Below are 21,964 nucleotides of genomic sequence, written 5' to 3'. Positions count from 1 at the left end.
AATTTTTAATACTTGATCTAATTAATAATCAATAGAATTATTGTCAGGTGAAAACACAAAACAGTTTTGTAACTTAGGAATTAAAGTATATACATTTAATTCTCTTTAAATTAAGAAACAGTTTATGTAATAAAAGATATTTTGTAATGCTGAAACTTTTGACGTCACCAATTGTTTACTATATATGCATATTGTTTGTAATATTATGCCATATGTGTACACTGTACATGTTTATACTGATGTCGACCATCAAAGTCAAATTGGAACTAAATGTTTTCTGCATTTGAATTTCAATGTTTGATATTTTACACCCTTCCCAGTCTGGTTTTAGACCTAACCATTCGTGTCAAACTGCCCTCATTAATATTATTGATAAATGGCTACACGAAATGAATAATGGAAATATCAATTTGGCAGTCCTCTTGGATTTTAAGAAAGCTTTCGATGTTGTTGATCATGAAATTCTATGTAAAAAAATTTGAATTTATGGCTTCCATGAAGATACTGTTAAATTTTTTAAATCATATTTGAGTGAAAGAACACAGCAAGTCCATATAAATAATCAGTTTTCTGATAAAATGTTTATAAATTTTGGTGTTCCACAGGGCTCAATACTTGGTCCCATTTTGTTTGTTTTGTTCATAAATGACCTTCCATTACACATCAAAAACTGCCATACAGACTTGTATGCTGATGACACAACTATGCATACATCAGGAAAGACTATTGCTGATATGCAATTAAAAGTACAAGATGATCTCCAATGTGTTGAAAAATGGTGTCATGAAAATAACATGTTCATAAATTCAGATAAGACAAAATGCATGGTTATAGGTACAAGACAAAGGCTGCGTTTAAATCAAGCAGACCCAGTTCTGACTATTGAGAATAATATTCTTCAAAAATCATCAATTGAAAAACTTTTAGGTGTAAGAATTGACTCTAATCTGTCCTGGACAGGCCATATTAATTATTTATGTTCATCTATATCATCTAGACTTTATTTACTCTCTAAAATCAAGAAATTTCTAAATATTGATCTAAGAAAATTATTTTATAATGGTTATATTCTCCCACTGATAGATTATTGTTGTATTATTTGGAGTGGTTGTGCTAAAAATGAGCTAGTCAGAATAATAAAATTGCAGAAAAGGGCTGCAAGACTTATTTTAGATGCTGATCCACTTTCATCATCAGCTCCACTGTTTAAACAGCTTGGATGGATGACAGTAGAGAACAGAATCTCATACCACAAATCTGTTTTGATGCAGAAATGCCTTAAGAATGAAGCCCCTGTATATCTCACTGAAAAATTTAAAGATATGCCAGAAATAAACCAATATTGTTTGAGAAATGCCTCTTGCAAAAATTTACAAGTTCCAAAAGCCAAAACAGAGCTGTATAAGAAATCTTTTATATATTCAGGATCTATTTTATGGAATAACTTACCAATATCCCTGAAAAATCATCCTCAAGTACAAGCTCATTCAAAAAAGATTTAAAAAATTACTTGTTGGAACATTAAGAAGCTGTGCGATTTTATATGCATAATAATTTTCTCACACTTATCAAACTTATGATATTGTTGATGGCAATACTATATATGTCATATATGAATTTGTAACTTTTACCTGTTTTGAAAATTGTATATTTCATAACAATTTTTTATTGCATTATTCATGTATGTGTGTTTGTTTGATATTTTGTATTTGTTTGTTTATGTCATTGTATTTCATGAGGGCCTCAGGGAAGATTAGCTTTATAGCTAACTGTGTAACCCTCTTTAAATAAAGAATTATTATTATTATTATTATTATTATTAATGTAGTTATGTAAACATATTGGGTAAACTTATATATAAATATGAAATTGAAGTTAATATCAGAAGTTTCCAATCAAGAAAGAAAAAAATGCTTTCAAGGCATATTCTTGTATCATAAGAGTTCAATCTCACAGCGAAATATGGAGGGGCAATTTCATTTAGTAAACTGTTTAAAACAAAATAAAACACTGGGTTATACAAATTTATATAGATGATACAATTTATCACATTAAACAAGGTCCCATCATTGTGAATACTAGTTTCATAATTTTTTATTCAAGCTTTACATTTTCTTATTTCCATCTTGTTTATCAAAGACTATTTTCATATATATATATATACAAGATTTGTAATCAGCATGTAATCATAGGAATGTAATCTTAAAGTAATCTCAAAGTACCTGTTTTTGCAATGTAATCGATTACATTACAATTACTTGTAATCAGAAATGACATGATTACTGATTTCACAGGATTACACTGCAAAATGTAATCGATTACAGCTGATTACGATTACTGATTACAATTACCCCAAGACTGCCTGCCCCCCTCTAAAATCCGCCTCTGGTTATTGTCCTGAAACCAAATGTGTCTTTGGATGACGACCACGACATGATAGTATTATACGATCCCATTTTATGCAGTCGTATAAAAACCTGTACCATAAAGTGAGCTATAAACATGATAAAAGGCCATGACATGAAAAATATGAAATATTCAATTGAGATAACTAACAGCCAAAATAAAATAAATATGAGAGACATTCATTTCAGAGGAGATGATCTTTGAAAAATTGTAAGATGGACAAAGAAAATAGGTCAAAAAATATTGTTTAAAGGGAAATTCCACGATTTTTTACTTATCATCTAATTATGTTCATCTTAACATAAAAAACACATTTGCAAAGTTTTAAATTTATATTCCTTCTAATAACGGAGAAAATCAAGTATTTGTAACTTTTTTGGTTGAATTCTCGAGTGGGTCGTGACGTATTATCCCGATTTATTGAATTCTGGGAAAAAATTAAATCTGTTTAACTCTTATATAGCTTATCGACAATATACGTAATTAAAAGCGCACAGCTGACGAATGGTCGAAGTTATTAACCACAATATAAGAATGAACGAAAATGAATATGCATATACCGTTTTGTATTGGTTGAATTAAACTCCTATAAAATTATCTCTAGTAAATGTTTTTGAATAAATTTAATTAATTATTGTTGAGATTTTTTTCATAAAATATTTATTGAACATTTTTACAATCAATTAAATAATATCAATTTTTGTTTTTTTGCGAAGTTTCCCTTTAAGGCTATTACTGCTTAAGGAGTTATCCAATTGTTTTGTTAGTATTGACATTTTTGTTGATCTTACATGCCTGATTTTTTTTTCAAATAACATTTTCTATCTATCTAAAATAGTTTTCAAAATAATAGACAACAAGAATGTGTCCATAGTACACAGATGCCCAACTCGCACTATCATTTTCTATGTCAAAACTCTTATTTGGCATTAAAATTAGAAAGATCATATCATAGGGAACGTGTACTAAGTATCAAGTTGATTGGATTTCAACTTCATCAAAAACTACCTTGACCAAAAATTTTAACCTGAAGTAGGAAACAAATGGACAAACAGACGGACGTATATACAGACGGACAAGGCTAAAACTTAATGCCCCCTCTGCTACAGAGGGGCATAACAAGGGCCAAATAAAGTACAAAGTTGAAAAGTATATGGAGGACCCATAATTCCGAGAGTTTTTGGCAAATACAGCTAAAAATATATTTCTGTGGTAGAAAATTCTTATTATTCCTAAAAACTGAAAGTTTTGGAAACAGTTAATTTGTAATTATGACCATAATCATAATATCAATAATAATTCATGTCAACAAAAAGTGCTTATTAATCACTTGGCTTCCGTCGTGATAAACTAATATCAGCTGTACATTATCTACAAAAATGTAACAAATATGACAATATGACAAAAAGCAATAAACGACAGGAGTTATTGACCTTTAAAAATGACAAATTTTGACTTATTAGTGTTTATCTGTCTGTGTGTCGGTTGGTCCATTTGTCCGTCCGTTTGTCGGTCCGTGCATCAACCCGTACATCCCAAATTTGGTTTCCACCCTCAACCAAATGTTATAAAACTTACACACAATGCTTATTACCACAATATATATACAGATAAAGTTTGAATTTTGTCGGCGTCACATTAAGAGTTATACCCCTTTACAAATGGAAAAATTGCTGAATTTTTTGTTTCTGTTCTGTAACTTTAGTTTCCCTCAACCAAATGTTATGAAATTTATGCAGAATGCTTATATTACCACAAAATACAGATCAAGTTTGAATGTTAGTCACTATTCTAGATCTAGAGTTACATGTATGGCCCTTTGCAAATGGTAAAAATTGCTGATTTTTTTTCGTTTCTGTTATGTAACTTAAGTTAGCCTGAACCAAATGTTATGACACTTATACACAATGCTCAGTACCACAAAATAAAGAGCAAATTTGAATTGTTTTTGGTATTACTTTTACTGTTCTAGAGTTATGCTCCTTTACAAATGGAAAAATTGTTGATTTTTTCGTTTTTCGTTCGCTAACTACACTTTGCCTCAACCAAGTGATAAGAAATTTATACACAATATTTATTACAACAAAACTCAGATCAAGTATAAATGTGGGTAGCTAGCGTCACGTTCACCGTTCTTCAGTTATGTCCCTTTATAACTTTATATGTTATGCAAGAGGGGACATCATCTGTGTCCAATGAACAAATTGCCCATCTATTTTTTTTAATTTTTTTTTTAATTCAAGCATCACTGATCATGCTGATGAGTCTTTTGTAGACGAAAAAAGCAACTGCCGTAGAAAATTGTAATCCTCGTATCTATGATGATTATAACTAGAGGCTCTCAAGAGCCTGTGTCGCTCACCTGTTACTGTATTTACTGATGTCGGCCATCTTGGTTGGTGGGCAGGGTCATTAGGCACTTTTTTAAAATAAATACCCTAGTAATGATTGTGGCCAAGTTTGGTTAAATTTGGCCCATAGCTTTAGAAAAGAAGATTTTTGTACAAGTTACAAAAATGGCGAAAATTTGTTCAATATTGACTATAAAGGACAATAACTCCTTAAGGAGTTCTCTGACAATTTTGGTCATGTTGACTTATTTGTAGATCTTACTTTGCTGAACATTATTGCTCTTTACAGTTTATCTCTATCTATAATAGTATTCAAGATAATAACCAAAAACTGCAAAATTTCCTTAAAATGACCAATTCAGGGGCAGCAACACAGCAATCAGCTGTTCGATCCATCTGACAATTTCAGGGCAGATAGATTTTGACCTGATAAACAATTTAATCTCGTCAGATTTGCTTTAAATGCTTTGGTTTTTGAGTTATAAGCCAAAAACTGCATTTTACCCCTATGTTCTATTTTTAGCCGTGGCAGCCATCTTAGTTGGATAGCCGGGTCACCGGACACACTTTTTAAACTAGATACCCCAAAGATAATTGTGGCCAAGTTTTGTTAAATTTGGTCCAGTAGTTTCAGAGGAGAATATTTTTGTAAAAGATTACGAAGATTTACGAAAAATGGTTAATAATTGACTATAAAGGGCAATAACTCCTTAAGGGGTCAACTGACCATTTCAGTTATGTTGACTTATTTGTAAATCTTACTTTGCTTAATAATTTCTGTTTACAGTTTATCTCTATCTATAATAATATTCAAGATAATAACCAAAAACAGCAAAATTTCCTTAAAATTAGCTGTTCGATCCATCTGACAATTTCAGGGCAGATAGATTTTGACCTGATAAACAATTTAATCTCGTCAGATTTGCTTTAAATGCTTTGGTTTTTGAGTTATAAGCCAACAAGAATGTGTCCACAGTGCACGGATGCCCCACTCACACTGTCATTTTCTATGTTTAGTGGACCGTGAAATTGGAATAAATTCTCTAATTTGGCATTAAAATTAGAATGATCTTATCAAAGGAAACGTGTATACTAAGTTTAAAGTTGATTGGACTTCTACTTTATCAAAAACTACCTTGACCAAAAACTTTAACCTGAAATTTGCACTATCATTTACTATGTTCAGTGAACCGTAAAATTGGGGTCAAAACTATAATTTGGCATTTAAATTAGAAAGATCATATCATAGGGCACATGTATACTAAGTTTCAAGTTGATTGGACTTCAACTTCATCAAAAACTACCTTGACCAAAAACTTTAACCTGAAGCGGGACAGACGGACGAACGAACGGACGAACGAACAGACGGACGGACGCACAGACCAGAAAACATAATGCCCCTCTACTATTGTAGGTGGGGCATAAAAACTGCATTTTACCCCTGTGTACTATTTCTAGCCATGGTGGCCATCTTGGTTTGATGGCAAGGTCATCGGACACATTTTTTAAACTAAATACCCCAAGGATGATTGTGGCCAAGTTTGGTTAAATTTGGTCAAGTAGTTTCAGAGGAGAAGATTTTTGTAAAAGATGACTAAGATTTACAAAAAATGGCTAAAAATTGACTATAAAGGGCAATAACTCCTAAAGGGGTCAACAGGCCATTTAAATCATGTTGACTTATTTGTAGATCTTACTTTTCTGAACATTTTTGCTTTTTACAGTTTAACTTGATCTATATGATAATATTCAAGATAATAACCAAAAACAGCAAAATTTCCTTAAAATGACCAATTCAGGGGCAGCAACCTATCAACAGGTTGTCCGATTCATCTCAAAATTTAAAGGCAGATAGATCTTGACCTGATTAACAATTTTTCAGATTTGCTCTAAATGCTTTGGTTTTTGAGTTATAAGCCAAAAACTGCATTTTACCCCTATGTTCTATTTTTAGCCATGGTGGCCATCTTGGTTGGTTGGCCGGGTCACCGGACACAATTTTTAACTAAATACCCTAATAATGATTTTGGCCAAGTTTGGTTAAATTTGGCCCAGAAGTTTCAGAGGAGAAGATTTTTCTAAAAGATTACTAAGATTTACGAAAAATGGTTAAAAATTGACTATAAAGGGCAATAACTCCTAAAGCGGTCAACTGACCATTTTGGTCATTTGACTTATTTGTAGATCTTACTTTGTTGAACATTATTGCTGTTTACAGTTTATCTCTATCTATAATAATATTCAAGATAATAACCAAAAACAGCAAAATTTCCTTAAAATTACCATTTCAGGAGCAGCAACCTAACAACGGAATGTCGGATTCATCTAAAAATTTCAGGGCCGATAGATCTTGACCTGATTAACAATTTTTCAGATTTGCTCTAAATGCTTTGGTTTTTGAGTTATAAGCCAAAAACTGCATTTTACCCCTATGTTCTATTTTTAGCCATGGTGGCCATCTTGGTTGGTTGGCCGGGTCACCGGACACAATTTTTAACTAAATACCCTAATAATGATTTTGGCCATGTTTGGTTAAATTTGGCCCAGCAGTTTCAGAGGAGAAGAGTTTTGTAAAAGTTAACGACGCCGGACAACGCTGGACGCCAGACGCCAAGTTATGAGAAAAGCTCACTTGGCCCTTCTGGCCAGGTGAGCTAAAAAGGACTCAACATAATTTAATTTATTTAAAATTTTTTGTAGATCTTCAATTTCCTCATCAATTAAAGACCAAACAGCCTATTCATTTCTATCAGTGACTTTTCCTTAAAATTTTGTGTGAATTTGTTACATGATTTGAGGAACAAAATATGATGAAAAAAATTTCGGGTCACCAACTTAGTTTTGTCACTATAGCAACTTCAGTTTCGTGTTTTCCCGAATATTAACATAATATTTGAATTGCTTGTTCATCTAAACTCTCAAAAAAATGCTTTATATCAAACCAGTGAGTACAAGCATAATTCTTGTTTCACATTAAACAGTAGATTTGTATCTTTCATAATACAGGTTCAAGAGTTTAAGGCTCATATTGATTTGATCTTTCTAAAATATGATTTATTTCATTCCCGCCAAAAATTAAACGTTAAACTGAAAAACGTTTCCAGAGGCTCTCAAGAGCCTGTATCGCTCACCTGATTCTACTTGGGTTTTTGAAATCATATAAAAGAAAAAAATTGGCTACAAAGTAACAACACTTGGCCAGCACCTCACATGCCTCATTAAGAAAGGAACATTTATGCTATGTTTGCTTTCATTCAATTCAGTTGTTCTCTAAAAGAAGACATTTGTATGTATTTCCAATAGGGTCCTATGTTAAACCAAGTCCCCTGCTGGAAGCCAACTTGGTTGATGGATTGGCTACAAAGTAACAACACTTGGTCAGCATGTCATAAGGAACATTCATGTAATGTTTGACTTCATTCCATTCAGTGGTTCTCTAAAAGAAGACATTTAATGTATGTATTTCCTATTGGGTCCTATGTTAAACTAAGCCCCCCGCTGGCAGCCATTTTGGATGATGGATCCGCTACAAGGTAACAACACTTGGTCAGCACCTCATAGGGAACATAAATACCAAGTTTGGTTTAATTCCATTCAGTGGTTCGCTAAAAGAAGTCATTTGTATGCATTTCCCATGCAAAGGGGCCTATGTTAAACTAAGTCCCCCGCTGGCAGCCATTTTGGATGATGGATCTGCTACAAAGTAACAACACTTGGTCAGTACCTCATAAGGAACATTCATGCCATGTTTGGTTTCATTCCATTCAGTTGATCTCTAAAAGAAGTCATTTGCATGCATTTCCCATAGGGTCCTATGTTAAACTAAGTCCCCAGCTGGCGGCCATCTTGGATCATGGATCGGCTACAAAGTAACAACACTTGGTCAGCACCTTATAAGGAACGTTCATGCCATGTTTGGTTTAATTCCATTCAGTGGTTCTCTAAAAGAAGTCATTTGTATGCATTTCACATAGGGTTCTATGTTAAACTAAGTCCCCCACTGGCGGCCATCTTGGATGATCGATCCGCTACAAAGTAACAACAATTGGTCAGCACCTCATAAGGAACATTCATGCCATGTTTGGTTTCATTCCATTCAGTTGTTCTCTAAAAGAAGTCATTTGGATGCATTTCCCCTAAGGTCCAATGTTAAACTAAGTCCCCCACTGGCAGCCATCTTGGATGATGGATCGGCTACAAAGTAACAACACTTGGTCAGCACCTTATAAGGAACATTCATGCCATGTTTGGTTTCATTCCATTCTGTGGTTCTCTAAAAGAAGTCATTTGTATGCATTTCCCATAGGGTCCTATGTTAAACTAAGTCCCCCGCTGGGGGCCATCTTGGATGATGGATCGGCTACAAAGTAAAAACACTTGGTCAGCACCTTATAAGGAACATTCATGCCATGTTTGGTTTCATTCCATTCAGTTGTTCTCTAGAAGAAGTTCAAAATGTAAAAAGTTAACGACGACGACGGAAGACGGATGCCAAGTGATGAGAAAAGCTCACTTGGCCCTTTGGGCCAAATGAGCTAAAAATATCTATCAGTGATTTCTTCATAAAAATTTAAAGAAGGAAAAAGCCATACGTACTCTTCAAAATAAAGCAAAAAAAAAGTGTATGTCACCGACCTCTCAAAAAAGTTATGAGTAATTTTCATGTTTTTTCTCGTTCATTTTGAAGAAGAGTTGTCTTTCTTCAGAACATTGCATCTGACGTCATAGTACAAACTTTCCTTGCTGGCGCACTATTTGAAAAAAGAAATGCGCAAATTGAACGTTTGAAACCACCATTTAAATTTCCAAGAATAACAACTACTTTATTATCCGGTAATACTAGAGATTAAGCATGTATCAGTTTCAGATCTTTATGATGTTGTTGCCGCACAATATAAATCTTCAGAAACACCATCCGCCGGAATGGAAAATTGTTTGGAATAACCTTTCACGTCGCTTTTGTATTGAAAGTCTGTTTTTGTCCTCTGTCCCACATAATCAAAATTATTGAAAATAAAAATAGAAATGAAAGATGGCACTGGTTAACTTACAGAGTATTTGAATATACCAGACAAGATGTGCTTGTTTCGTTTTCGCGTCAATTTCAGAAGTTTGCCGTAACGAACTCATTCGGTACTGTTGAAAGACGGACATACTAAAGCATGGGCGGAGTTCTTTATACCACTATTTTTCCCGACTAAGACGAACGTTTTGAAATTATTGCATCGAGTTTGTGAATTCATTATTTTAGAATATTTAAGATATAAGGAAATTAAAATTATAGGTATAATATATGAATGAAAGTTTTGATTCTAAAACGTTATACATCTATCTTTAAATACAATCCTTTTATTACTACCTCATGTGTTTTCAATAAACGAGACAGTAAATATAAAATACAAAAAGTGTTTGATTCAAAAATTAATTTAGAAATAATTTTCGGTTGAAAAAACTACAAAGTAAGATTTCTCCAACAGGATAAAATATAATAAATCTAAATTACTCATTTTGGAAATTAAAACAAAGAAAAGGTTGTTGCCGGCATTGAAAATTGAAATTTGTTTTCAATCTTTCTGGTCACAGTTGTAGCTAAATGAAAGGAGCGATTTTATGCAAGATATTATTCTTGGAGCAATTGTTTTTGTCATAAGTTAAATTTAAAATAATTTAGTTTTAAACACCAAAAATTTTGATTTTAATTCACATTAGCTGAGTATTAGTTTTATTAATATTTTTTGCCTTGCAGCTAATTTCCTAATGCATGTAGGGTAAAACTTTGGTTGGCTTCCTTGCTTTGTTTGTATAAATGTTTACTCAAGCTCTGTAATTAAGATTGACATCTTTATATATAGGTTTGTAAACCTGTATATATGCTATTTAATTGAAAAGTATAATCATACAAAATATACAAACAAAGCAAGCAGACAAACCAACGTGTTGATCTACATACATTAGGAGATTAACTGTAAGCTTCAGTGAGATTAGACAATATGTTTATCATTTCTCCTTAGGACAATTTGAAATTAAACAAATGACAAACAAAAATTACCCTTTGTCATCATTTTATTTTAACTGTAAGATTTTGTCAAATAAGCAGTATAAATAAATTTTAAATTCATTGCAAGATCGGACTTTATTTTACGAGAATCATCCAGACATCAGTTACATGCATATGTTGCCAGTATGTCAAAACTTTTAGGAATAATTGATTATCAGCCTATAAACCTTGTGAATACTCATTTTTATTTTTTTATTTTTTAAATTGACACTAAAATTAGAAGGATCATTGCATAAGGAACATGTTTACTAGGTTTTAAGTTGATAGGACTTCAACTTCGTCAAAAACTACCTTGACCAAAAACTTTAACCTGAAGCGGGACAGACGGACGAACGAACTGACGCACAGACCAGAAAACATAATGCCCATAAATCGGCCATAAATAAAACTTTCACCTAACCTGTACACAATCGGTACAAACGAAAGACAAAATCTACGCAAGCGAAGAAGAAAAAAAAATGAAATGCAGATCGACGCAAATATAAGACAAAATATACGCATGTGAAAGAATAAAAAAAATGAAATGCAGAACGTCGCAAATGCAAAAAGTCGAGATCAAAATTTATATTTTATTATTTTTATTAGAACGAAGGTTAAATATAGTGTAGTATCTTATGTGTCCATTTGTGATAAATTTCCACAGGATATTAAAGTAGCATGACCATGGTGACGCATAATAGTTCCTCTTTTCTTGGGAGACATAGCGTACCTAGCAAAGATCATGTTGGAATCCGACAAAAACGCAAAATAGAACATTATAATTTGACGTTTTTTCATTGCTAGAAACAACGTCATAGAGCTTTTATGTCACTACCAAGTTGCGTTAGCTGATGCGCATAAACAATAGGCCGTTTGGTCTTTTTAAAAGAATTATCAGGACTGTAGCTGATGAGTTGACGCAAATGCAAATAATCTATCACTTTTAAACAAAACAAAGTTTTTTCCAAAAATAAAAGGTCAAATGTCTTCAACAAGAGTGTACACGCTGAAATGTCTCGCCTCCTTTACTGACCATTGATTTCTTGAAAGTCTTACAGATAAAGGTTTAACTATAAGTATTACACAAATTAAACATTAAAGATCGGACATTGAGGTCAAGGTCAGACAAATTCTAACAGACAGACATATACACCTTACATTTTTTTATACACCAAATATAGTTGACTTTTGGCTTATGGTAATTGAAAAACAGACCAAAACAAAAACTTAACATTGACCAATAAACCATGCATGAAAATTAGGTCAAGGTCAGATTATACCTACGAAACAGACATGCACACCTTACAATTATTCAATATACAAAATACAGCTGACATATTGCTCATATTGTTAAAATGTATTTGAAAAACAGACCAAAACAAAACAAGAGTGCACACGCTGAAATGTCTTGCCTCCTTTACTGACCATTGATTAAATGAAAGTCTACAAGATAAACTTTAACTAAAAGTATTACACAAACTTAACATTTTAAAAGATCTATGAAATTTAGGTCAAGGACAGATAAATCCTATCAGATCGGACATTTAAACCTTACAATTTTTGGTAATTGAAAAACAGACCATAACACAAAAACTTAACATTGCTTATGTTGCTATAATTATTTGAAAAACAGACCAAAACTTAACAAGAGGCCACATGCTGAAATGTCTCACCTCCTTTACTGGCTACTGATTTTATGTTGTTATTCCTAAATATAAAGCTTTACTTTAAGTATCACATCAACTTTACATGATCCAAGAAAATGTGGTCAAGATCAGATAAACCAAACCAGAAATACATGTATAAATCACAATCGTTTCAGGCACAAAATATAGTTGACCTATTGCTTATAGTTTCTAAGAAACATATCAACCAGGATATCTAAGAAAGAACCTTACCATGTACTAATTAACCATGAAAATGAGGTCAAGGTCAGATCATACCTGCCAGACAGACATATACACCTTACAATCATTCGATACACCAAATATAGTTGGCCTATTGCCTATACAATCCAAGAAAGAAACTTAACCATGAAAACTTAATATTGATCAATCAACCATGAAAATGAGGTCAAGGTCAGATCATACCTTCCAGACAGACATATACAACTTACAATCATTCCATACACCAAATATAGTTGGCCTATTGCCTATACAATCCAAGAAAGAAACTTAACCATGAAAACTTAATATTGACCAATCAACCATGAACATGAGGTCAAGGTCAGGTGATACCTACAAAACAGACATATACAACTTACAATCATTCGATACACCAAATATAGTTGTCCTATTGCCTATAGAATCCAAGAAAGAAACTTAACCATGAAAACTTAATATTGACCAATCAACCATGAACATGAGGTCAAGGTCAGGTGATACCTACAAAACAGACATATACAACTTACAATCATTCGATACACCAAATATAGTTGTCCTATTGCCTATAGAATCCAAGAAAGAAACTTAACCATGAAAACTTAATATTGACCAATCAACCATGAAAATGAGGTCAAGGTCAGTTCATACCTTCCAGACAGACATATACAACTTACAATCATTCCATACACCAAATATAGTTGGCCTATTGCCTATACAATCCAAGAAAAACACTTAATCATGAAAACTTAATATTGACCAATCAACCATGAACATGAGGTCAAGGTCAGGTGATACCTACAAAACAGACATATACAACTTACAATCATTCGATACACCAAATATAGTTGTCCTATTGCCTATAGAATCCAAGAAAGAAACTTAACCATGAAAACTTATTATTGACCAATCAACCATGAACATGGGGTCAAGGTCAGGTGATACCTACAAGACAGACATATACAACTTACAATCATTCCATACACCAAATATAGTTGGCCTATTGCCTATACAATCCAAGAAAGAAACTTAATCATGAAAACTTAATATTGACCAATCAACCATATGAACATGAGGTCAAGGTCAGGTGATACCTACAAAATAGACATATACAACTTACAATCATTTGATACACCAAATATAGTTGACCTATTAATAATAGTTCAAGAGAAATAGACCAAAACACAAAAACTTAACAATGAGCAATGAACCATGAAAATGAGGTCAAGGTCAAATACACTTGCAAGACTGACATGTACATTGTAATTTACTTCCATACACCAAATATAGTTGACCTATTGCATATAATATTAGAAAAAAAGAACAACACAAAAAATCAAATTACACCGCTGAACCATGAAAATGAGGTGAAGGTCAGATGACACCTGCCAGTTGCACATGTACACCTTACAATCATTTCATACACCAATTATAGCATAATTTTTTATTATTGTATCTGATATATGGACTTGAACATGACAACTTAATCTTGATCACTGAACAATGAAATAAGATTGAGGTCAAAGGAAAACTGTCTGACAGACAAGGGGACCTTACAAGGTACATGTATGCACATACTAAATAAAGTCATCCTATTTATTTAAAATGAATCACAAAAGGTTTATCCAAGACATGAAATATTTTTATTTTATCATATTGAAAATAAAGGCAATTTTTTGAATTTTTCATCAATTTAATCAGAATGTAATACTGTAAAAATAATCAGGATTAAAAGATGTTTTGAAAAGTAATTGATTAAATAAAATTACTTGTAATTTTTGGTTGATTAATGATTACAATATGATTACTTAAAAAATTAAAATCAATTATAGCTGACTAATGATTACAATTACAATTACCCCAAACCTGATCTGGGATGAGACTAGTTAACCATGAAAAGGAGGTTATAGACAGACTGTCGGTGTAAGGATCTCAAATAAAATTTTGCAAAGCTTGTTTTCGCCTAAACACTCTTGAATGAAATAAAAGACATCTACTAATTTTCATTAATATTGACGAAATCACAAACCAATAATTTCCTGAATTCAAAATGGTGGCTTAGCTTTGTGAAAGGCTGGTAAAGAGTTGAATTTAACGTCTCAAATATATGAATTTGGCCAATCAAAATCGTAATAACAAATAAATTGCATTATAATTTGAAATTTTTATTTCAAGACATGAAGAATGTCCCCTAGAGTATCCTGGTGTTGTACCTGGTTTATTCTAAGTGTAAGCATTTGTAATTAAAAGTATGTGTACCTGTAAATATTCCATCACTTCTTTGTTCGGTCCGTATACTCCTGTTGCTGCCAGATCGTATGGAGTCTTACCCTGAAATACAAATCTTTATATTGCCTTTATCTGATTATTATAAACAAGACTTTTGTTACATATATCATCAGTAAACAAGACCAGTAGCAGCTGAGTGGTGTGTTATTTTGTTTTTACAGGTGCTAACCATATCATTTCCAATTATAAAATATAACTCATGAACAACATTCTGAATATTTTTATAACTTTTTCTGTAGCCTTTATGAAGGCTTTTAACTTTTTTTAAAAGCATATGAAATAATTTCAATCTGTCAGCATTTAGTCTTTGTATTTTTTTTTTACGCGTTTTTTTTAAAAATCTGTTAATGCATCCTTATGTCTAGTCATGAGGGTTGTAGGATTTTTTTTTTTTTTTTAACTATTCTCTCTATTCCTGAAGTTTTTTTCTAACATTCATGATTTTCTATTCTGTATATCCTATCCATACTCTCCTATAACTATATATTGTTATTTTACAGATTTCATAGTTTTTAGTGTTAACACTGACATTGTATAGATAAGGAAATACATAAATTACCGTAGGTACTCGCTTATAAGTTGGAAGTTTGGGAGGAAAATTCAGAATCCAGAGAGGGGTACCGACTTATAAGCGAGATCCCGAGACCAGAGGAAAAATCCAAGCTCAAGAAAGGTGGTCAGATGTGAATTTCCTGACCAAAACTACGTTTGTGATAGCCAAAACTACATAAATCTCTAAATAAATAGCTTTTGTGGAAAATAAATGACTACAATACTGTCTTTGTGTTTTATTTGCTCTCTGTTAACATTGGTGATGAATTTCCCACTGTTTCCGTTTAGTGTATTGACTTTTCATGGTCACATGATTTTTGTATCATCCAAAAGGAAGAGCAAAGAACCAGAAATAAGAAGAAGATAATAATGTACTTAATATATAAAAAGAATGTATCTAACCGACTAATTGTGTTATTACTGTTTTATTAAAAATTACAACATTGATTGACAAGCCAATATAATCCATGAATAACCCCTAATTAAGTGACAAAGAGTTGTATTCACTATAGGTGTGAACCAGATGCTCCGCAGGGTGCAGCTTTATACGACCGCAGAGGTTGAACCCTGAACGATTGGGGCAAGTATGGACACAACATTCAAGCTGGATTCAGCTCTAAATTTGGACTGTGATTAAATAGTTGACACAGCATAGGTTTCTGACACAGAATGAATGTGGTCTAATGAACTTTAAATTTTTCTTTTGCCTTTGAGCAATTCACTATGCTGTTGAATATTAATCCTGAAGCAATTTTCTTTCCCCCCCCCCAATTTTTTTTCTCACATCCCCCTTTCCCTTATTCCAAAACTGATCTCAATTCAAATTTCTAATGGCCCCTAGCAATAACTACTTATTTAAATACATCATAAAATATTAAAATGTAAAAAAAGTGCTTGTTATCACTGAATGGTAAAGATTGTTTTAATTTATCAGTTGGTAGTAAAAGTGAATATACATTGTATATTGTATAAAACAATGATTTAAGTTGATTCAACTACTATTCTGGACAAAGAAAGTTAACTCAAATTGAAATTTTTTTGCTATTGCACAATACTGTGCAATTGAAGATTTCTTGCTATTGCTGAATACTGTGCAATTGAAAATTTCTTGCTATTGCACAATACTTAATATAATAATTTTGGATCCTGATTTGGACCAACTTGAAAACTGGGCCCATAATCAAAAATCTAAGTGCATGTTTAGATTCAGCATATCAAAGAACCGCAAGGATTCAATTTTTGTTAAAATCAAACTAAGTTTAATTTTGGACCCTTTGGACCTTAATGTAGACCAATTTGAACACCGGACCAAAAATTAAGAATCTACATACACAGTTAGATTCGACATATCAAAGAACCCCAATTATTCAATTTTTGATGAAATCAAACAAAGTTTAATTCGGACCCTTTGGGCCCCTTTTTCCTAAACTGTTGGGACCAAAACTCTCAAAATCAATCCCAACCTTCCTTTTATGGTCATAAACCTTGTGTTTAAATTTCATAGATTGCTATTTACCTATACTAAAGTTATGGTGCGAAAACCAAGAAAATGCTTATCTGGGCACCTTTTTGGCCCCTAATTCCTAAACTGTTCGGACCTCAACTCCCAAAATCAATCCCAACCTTCCTTTTGTGGTCATAAACCTTGTGTTTAAATTTCATTGATTTCTATTTACTTATACTAAAGTTATGGTGCGAAAACCAAGAATAATGCTTATTTGGGCCCTTTTTTGGCCCCTATTCCTAAACTGTTGGAGCCAAAACTCCCAAAATCAATCCCAACCTTCCTTTAGTGGTCATTAACCTCGTGTCAAAATTTCATAGATTTCTATTTACTTAAACTAAAGTTCATCGAGAGTGAAAACCAAGAAAATGCTTATTTGGGCCCTTTTTGGCCCCTAATTCCTAAAATGTTGGGACCAACACTCCTAAAACCAATCCCAACCTTCCTTTTATGGTCATAAACCTTGTATTTAAATTTCATAGATTTCTATTAACTTAAACTAAAGTTAGAGTGCGAAAACCAAAAGTATTCGGACGACGACGACGAAGACGAGGACGCCGACGCCAACGTGATACCAATATAAGACCAAAAAAATTTCATTGTTTGCGGTCATATAAAAACTAAGTACATGTTTAGATTCAGCATATCAAAGAACCCCAAGAATTCATTTTTTGTTAAAATTTCATAGATTTCTATTCACTTTTACTAAAGTTAGAGTGCGAAAACTAAAAGTAATCGGACGACGACGCCAACGTGATACCAATATACGACTAAAAAAAATTTAATTTTTGCGGTCGTATAAAAATATCAGTGACAGGTTAATAGGTTAATTAGTTAGTGTCCCTTGATTTCTATAATCCATTAATTGGTGGTGTCTATCCTGTGTCTCAGTTTATTTATTACTATGACTAGTCTGTTATGAATGATTAACTGGATTAATTTATTTTTTCGTTTGACTTTTATTTTGTTATGGATTATGTTGGTTTATATTCGTTTTTCTCAAACAATAGGTGTTTGGTCATACACTACAAAATCACTGATGCATTACGTAAACAATATGAGGCAAAACAGTGAATAAAAACAAGAAACAAGAAATGAATACATCTTTATTATTATCAACAGAATAAATTATCAGGATGAACATCAATTCTACATGTACTTATTTAAAGAAACAAACATTCATTCAATACATGAATCCCAATTTAATTTCTTGATTTTGCCGATGATCAGTTACTTTCTGCTGCCAAAAAAAGTCCCAATTTAAACCGAATTATAGGCGGGTCAAGACTGAATCGCTAGATTTTAAAGCTGAAAAGGGCATCCGACTTATAAGCGGATCGACTTATACTCGAGTATCTACGGTATAGCACAGATAAGAGTTTTTTCTGCAACTATTCCAACTATAAGGGGGTACAGAACACCTAAAAAAAGATAACTCTCACTCATGGTCTGATTCATTGCTACGTTTTAAAATCATGTGCAATATGCAAGCTTTTAAAAGATCATGATTAGAATGTTTACATTATTGCTAAGAGCAGCTGTACACCTATTGTTATTCATTTAATCTACTTTTAATCCATTTAAAGTTACTCATTTTCCATGAATGAATCTTTAAAAAGACATAATAGGGAGATTTCAGAGTGAAATAAATTTACCAACAGAAAACCTGGACGTTAGAAAAAGGAAGGAAACAGAAAGGTCAAAGGACCATGACAACTGTTTTCGTTTTTTACTTGCCAATGACTAGGTCTTACATAAAATGAAATAAAGTACAAAAAGGCAAAACTCTAAGGATGCTACCATTTGATTTTATGGGGGGAGAGGAGGGCTAGAAAATGTTGTCCTGCATTTTTCTAGTTGTAATCATTGGGGAAGGGAGGATTGGAACAGAATATTTTTTTAAGCTCAGGATTTCGGGATGTCGGGATTTTAATTTATTTAAACTCAGGATTTCGTGTTTTAAGCCCTGGATTTCAGGATCAGGACCCCTCCTACCCTCCCTTATCATGCTTATCTGACATCATTTTCCTGCATTTTTATTTTTCATTCTTTAGGGACCTTCAATTTTCATTAGTTTGTCCTGATATTGTTTACATAAATTGTAATCTGCTTGTTGTGCCAAATTACTGTTCCTGCCTTTGTTTGCTCAAAAGCCTGTCTTGCCTTTTTTCAAATTTCATACAAGCCCCCCTCCTCAAATGGTAGTTCCCGCTGACAATATGATTTTAACAAAATAAATAAAAAATTTGTTAGGGTTCCACGGAACCTGGTGTCTCGCCTACTTTTGCTGTAAATCGCAGGCTCAACAAAAGTGAGGAAAAAAATCAATAAAAATATTCCTCTTGATACTATCTTTTGATTGTAATAAGCTTCTGTCCAAGTTTGGTAAAAATCCAGGATAGTTTTTGAATCTAATAAATGTTTTAAAAACTTTAACTGCAGACTGTATGTAATGTTAACTGGAAGAAAATCTAAGTTCATTTATAAGTAAAATACGGAAAAAATGGATTTAATTATCTTATGACCATAAACAAGCTTCTGTCCAAGTTTGGTACAAACCAAGGATAGTTTAAGAAAGTTATCTTATGACCATAAACAAGCTTCTGTCCAAGTTTGGTACAAACCAAGGATAGTTTAAGAAAGTTATTAAGATTTTAAAAACTTTAACCACAGAGTGAATGTAATGTTTTTCCAGGCAGAAAAACTAAGTCCATTTAAAAGTAAAATACGGAGAAAACTGATTTATTTTTTTACAAAATTTACTTCTGGATACTATCTTATGATCGTAAACAAGCTTCTGTCTAAGTTTGGTACAAACCCAGGATAGTTTAAGAAAGTTATTAAAATTTTAAAAACTTTAACCACAGAGTGAATGTAATGTTTCCCTGCAGAAAAACTAAGTCCATTTATAAGTAAAATACGGAAAAAATGGAATTTTATTTTTACAAAATTTACTTCTGGATACTATCTTATGATCATAGACAAGCTTCTTTCCAAGCTTGGTAGAAATCCAGTATAGTTTAAGAAAGTTATTAAAATTTCAAAAACTTTAACCACAGAGTGAATATTTGTGGACGACGCCGACGACGACGGAATGTAGGATCGCTTAGTCTCGCTTTTTCGACTAAAGTTGAAGGCTCGACAATAAACCATGGACAATTATACAATGCTTCTGTTCGTAGATCTTTGTACCAAATTGATTAAAACAAAACTGAATTGACTCCACAATACTTATTTTTTTAAAACCATACCTGTAGTTTTTAATGAAATACACTATGGGCTTAGTAATACACGTAGTAATGCTAAATAGGTGATGAATAATTTTTAATATTAAAATTTCTGGCATATTTTTAAAAAGTGCAATTGAATATTTTATTACATGATTCATATTCATGTAAAAAGTTAGAAGATACCAAAGGGGGATAATCAAACACCAGTGCATTAATTACATGTCACGGAAAAACGACAAAAAGAAGAGAAACAAACATCCGATTCAGTCCACACTCCACAAAACACTACACATTTTTATGCACTCTCACTTTCATCTAAATAAATACTACATCTTTCTAGTATCTTTTTTCAACATTTATCCTGACAGGTGTAGAAAATAAACGGGTGTCTTCTATTCCGTCCGCAATTTTAGGGAAAGTAAAGTCTATATTTAGAATTATGGTTAAAACTGAAACTACACATACATGATATAAGCAATAGAACATGTTATTTTTGCTCTATCAAATTTAAATTTCGAAGGGATAGCAAAATTTGTTCTTTTTCTTTTGTTGTGCTTTTGTCATGTTTGTGTATCTTTCAATTTTTAAATCAAATGCAATTTTGAAATAAATATAAAAAAGAAATTGTGGTGTTTTTGCAAATGACAAGTGAAAATGTTTCTTCTCAAGTTTCAATTCAAGATTATTACTGCATACAATAATCATTCTCTTTAATAATAAGGGGCCCAAAAAATAATGTGAAACTTGTTACTGCCGTGCTTTTTTTTTTTTTTTTTTTACAAAAAACAGTTGTATTTAATTTTCATAACCTCTGCAGAAATGCTAAAAAAGTTCTATGTTTAACGAACTAGATTTCACAGTATAAGGATTTTGCACAGTCAGCTCTATTTCATCTCTCATGAACCGTGCACAAATAGTTTTGTTCTTAAATTTTGAATTGTATATTTTTGAATCTGTGGACCAATAAAGTGAAAATCTTGATCATGTAAAGCGACTGCCAACTTTAAAGCTTTTCCTTATGTGTCATATGTATTTTTGGCGTGTCATGCTTTTAATTTCAACAGCTCGTATCTCAAATCAAAAATCAGTTACATCCTTTGGAGGGGGGGGTATTGTTTTACCCCTGTCCGTCTGTCCTTCCGTCCGTCCCATTATTGGTATACAGTTATTCGGCATAACTCCTCCTACTGTTTGATTCCTAAGAAGTTTTCACTTTGCTGTCTGTTGAGTAGTTAAGTATGTACATTGCGCTTCAATAGAAACTATTCCTTTTTCAAACATTTTTATTTGACTACCTGTTCATTATTGTTCCCTGTGCATGGAATGGGTTGAAATGTCATAAAATGTGTCTATATTGTTGTATGGTCGATTGAAGCTTGTGTAATATGATTTTTTTAAATAAACATGAATTCATAACTACATAAAAGTCATGGCCCATACAAGTGTTTCTTACCAAAAAAAACAATTATCATCCTCAAGGTAAAAGTTCAAGGTCACATGAAGGTCAAAATTTTAAGAAGGCACACCACCTCATGATGATACATCCACATGCCAAAGATGTAACGCCTAGGTCAAAAGGCGAAGAAGTTATGGCCTACATGGTTGTGTTTTTCACGAAATCTTACAAGAAAAGGGTATAAATGACCTAATATTCACCTCAGCTATCATTATTAGCTACAATGTATGCTATTGTCAATTTAGGATTTAATTAAAAA

General features: G+C 32.4%; 1 protein-coding gene across 1 annotated transcript in view; it reads right to left on the bottom strand.

Moving 5' to 3' along the window:
* LOC143054485 (uncharacterized) overlaps positions 1 to 21,964 on the bottom strand; it is a 114,826-nt gene that overhangs the window by 90,495 nt on the left and 2,367 nt on the right. Inside the window, exon 3 of the mRNA XM_076227509.1 lies at positions 14,934 to 15,005. Within this exon, the coding sequence (XP_076083624.1) occupies positions 14,934 to 15,005 (72 nt within the window). The remainder of the gene's footprint in view (positions 1 to 14,933; positions 15,006 to 21,964) is intronic.

The sequence above is a fragment of the Mytilus galloprovincialis genome, chromosome 12, assembly GCF_965363235.1.
Source record: "Mytilus galloprovincialis chromosome 12, xbMytGall1.hap1.1, whole genome shotgun sequence".
Taxonomy (NCBI): domain Eukaryota; kingdom Metazoa; phylum Mollusca; class Bivalvia; order Mytilida; family Mytilidae; genus Mytilus; species Mytilus galloprovincialis.
This window is presented reverse-complemented; position numbering and strand designations above follow the sequence as displayed.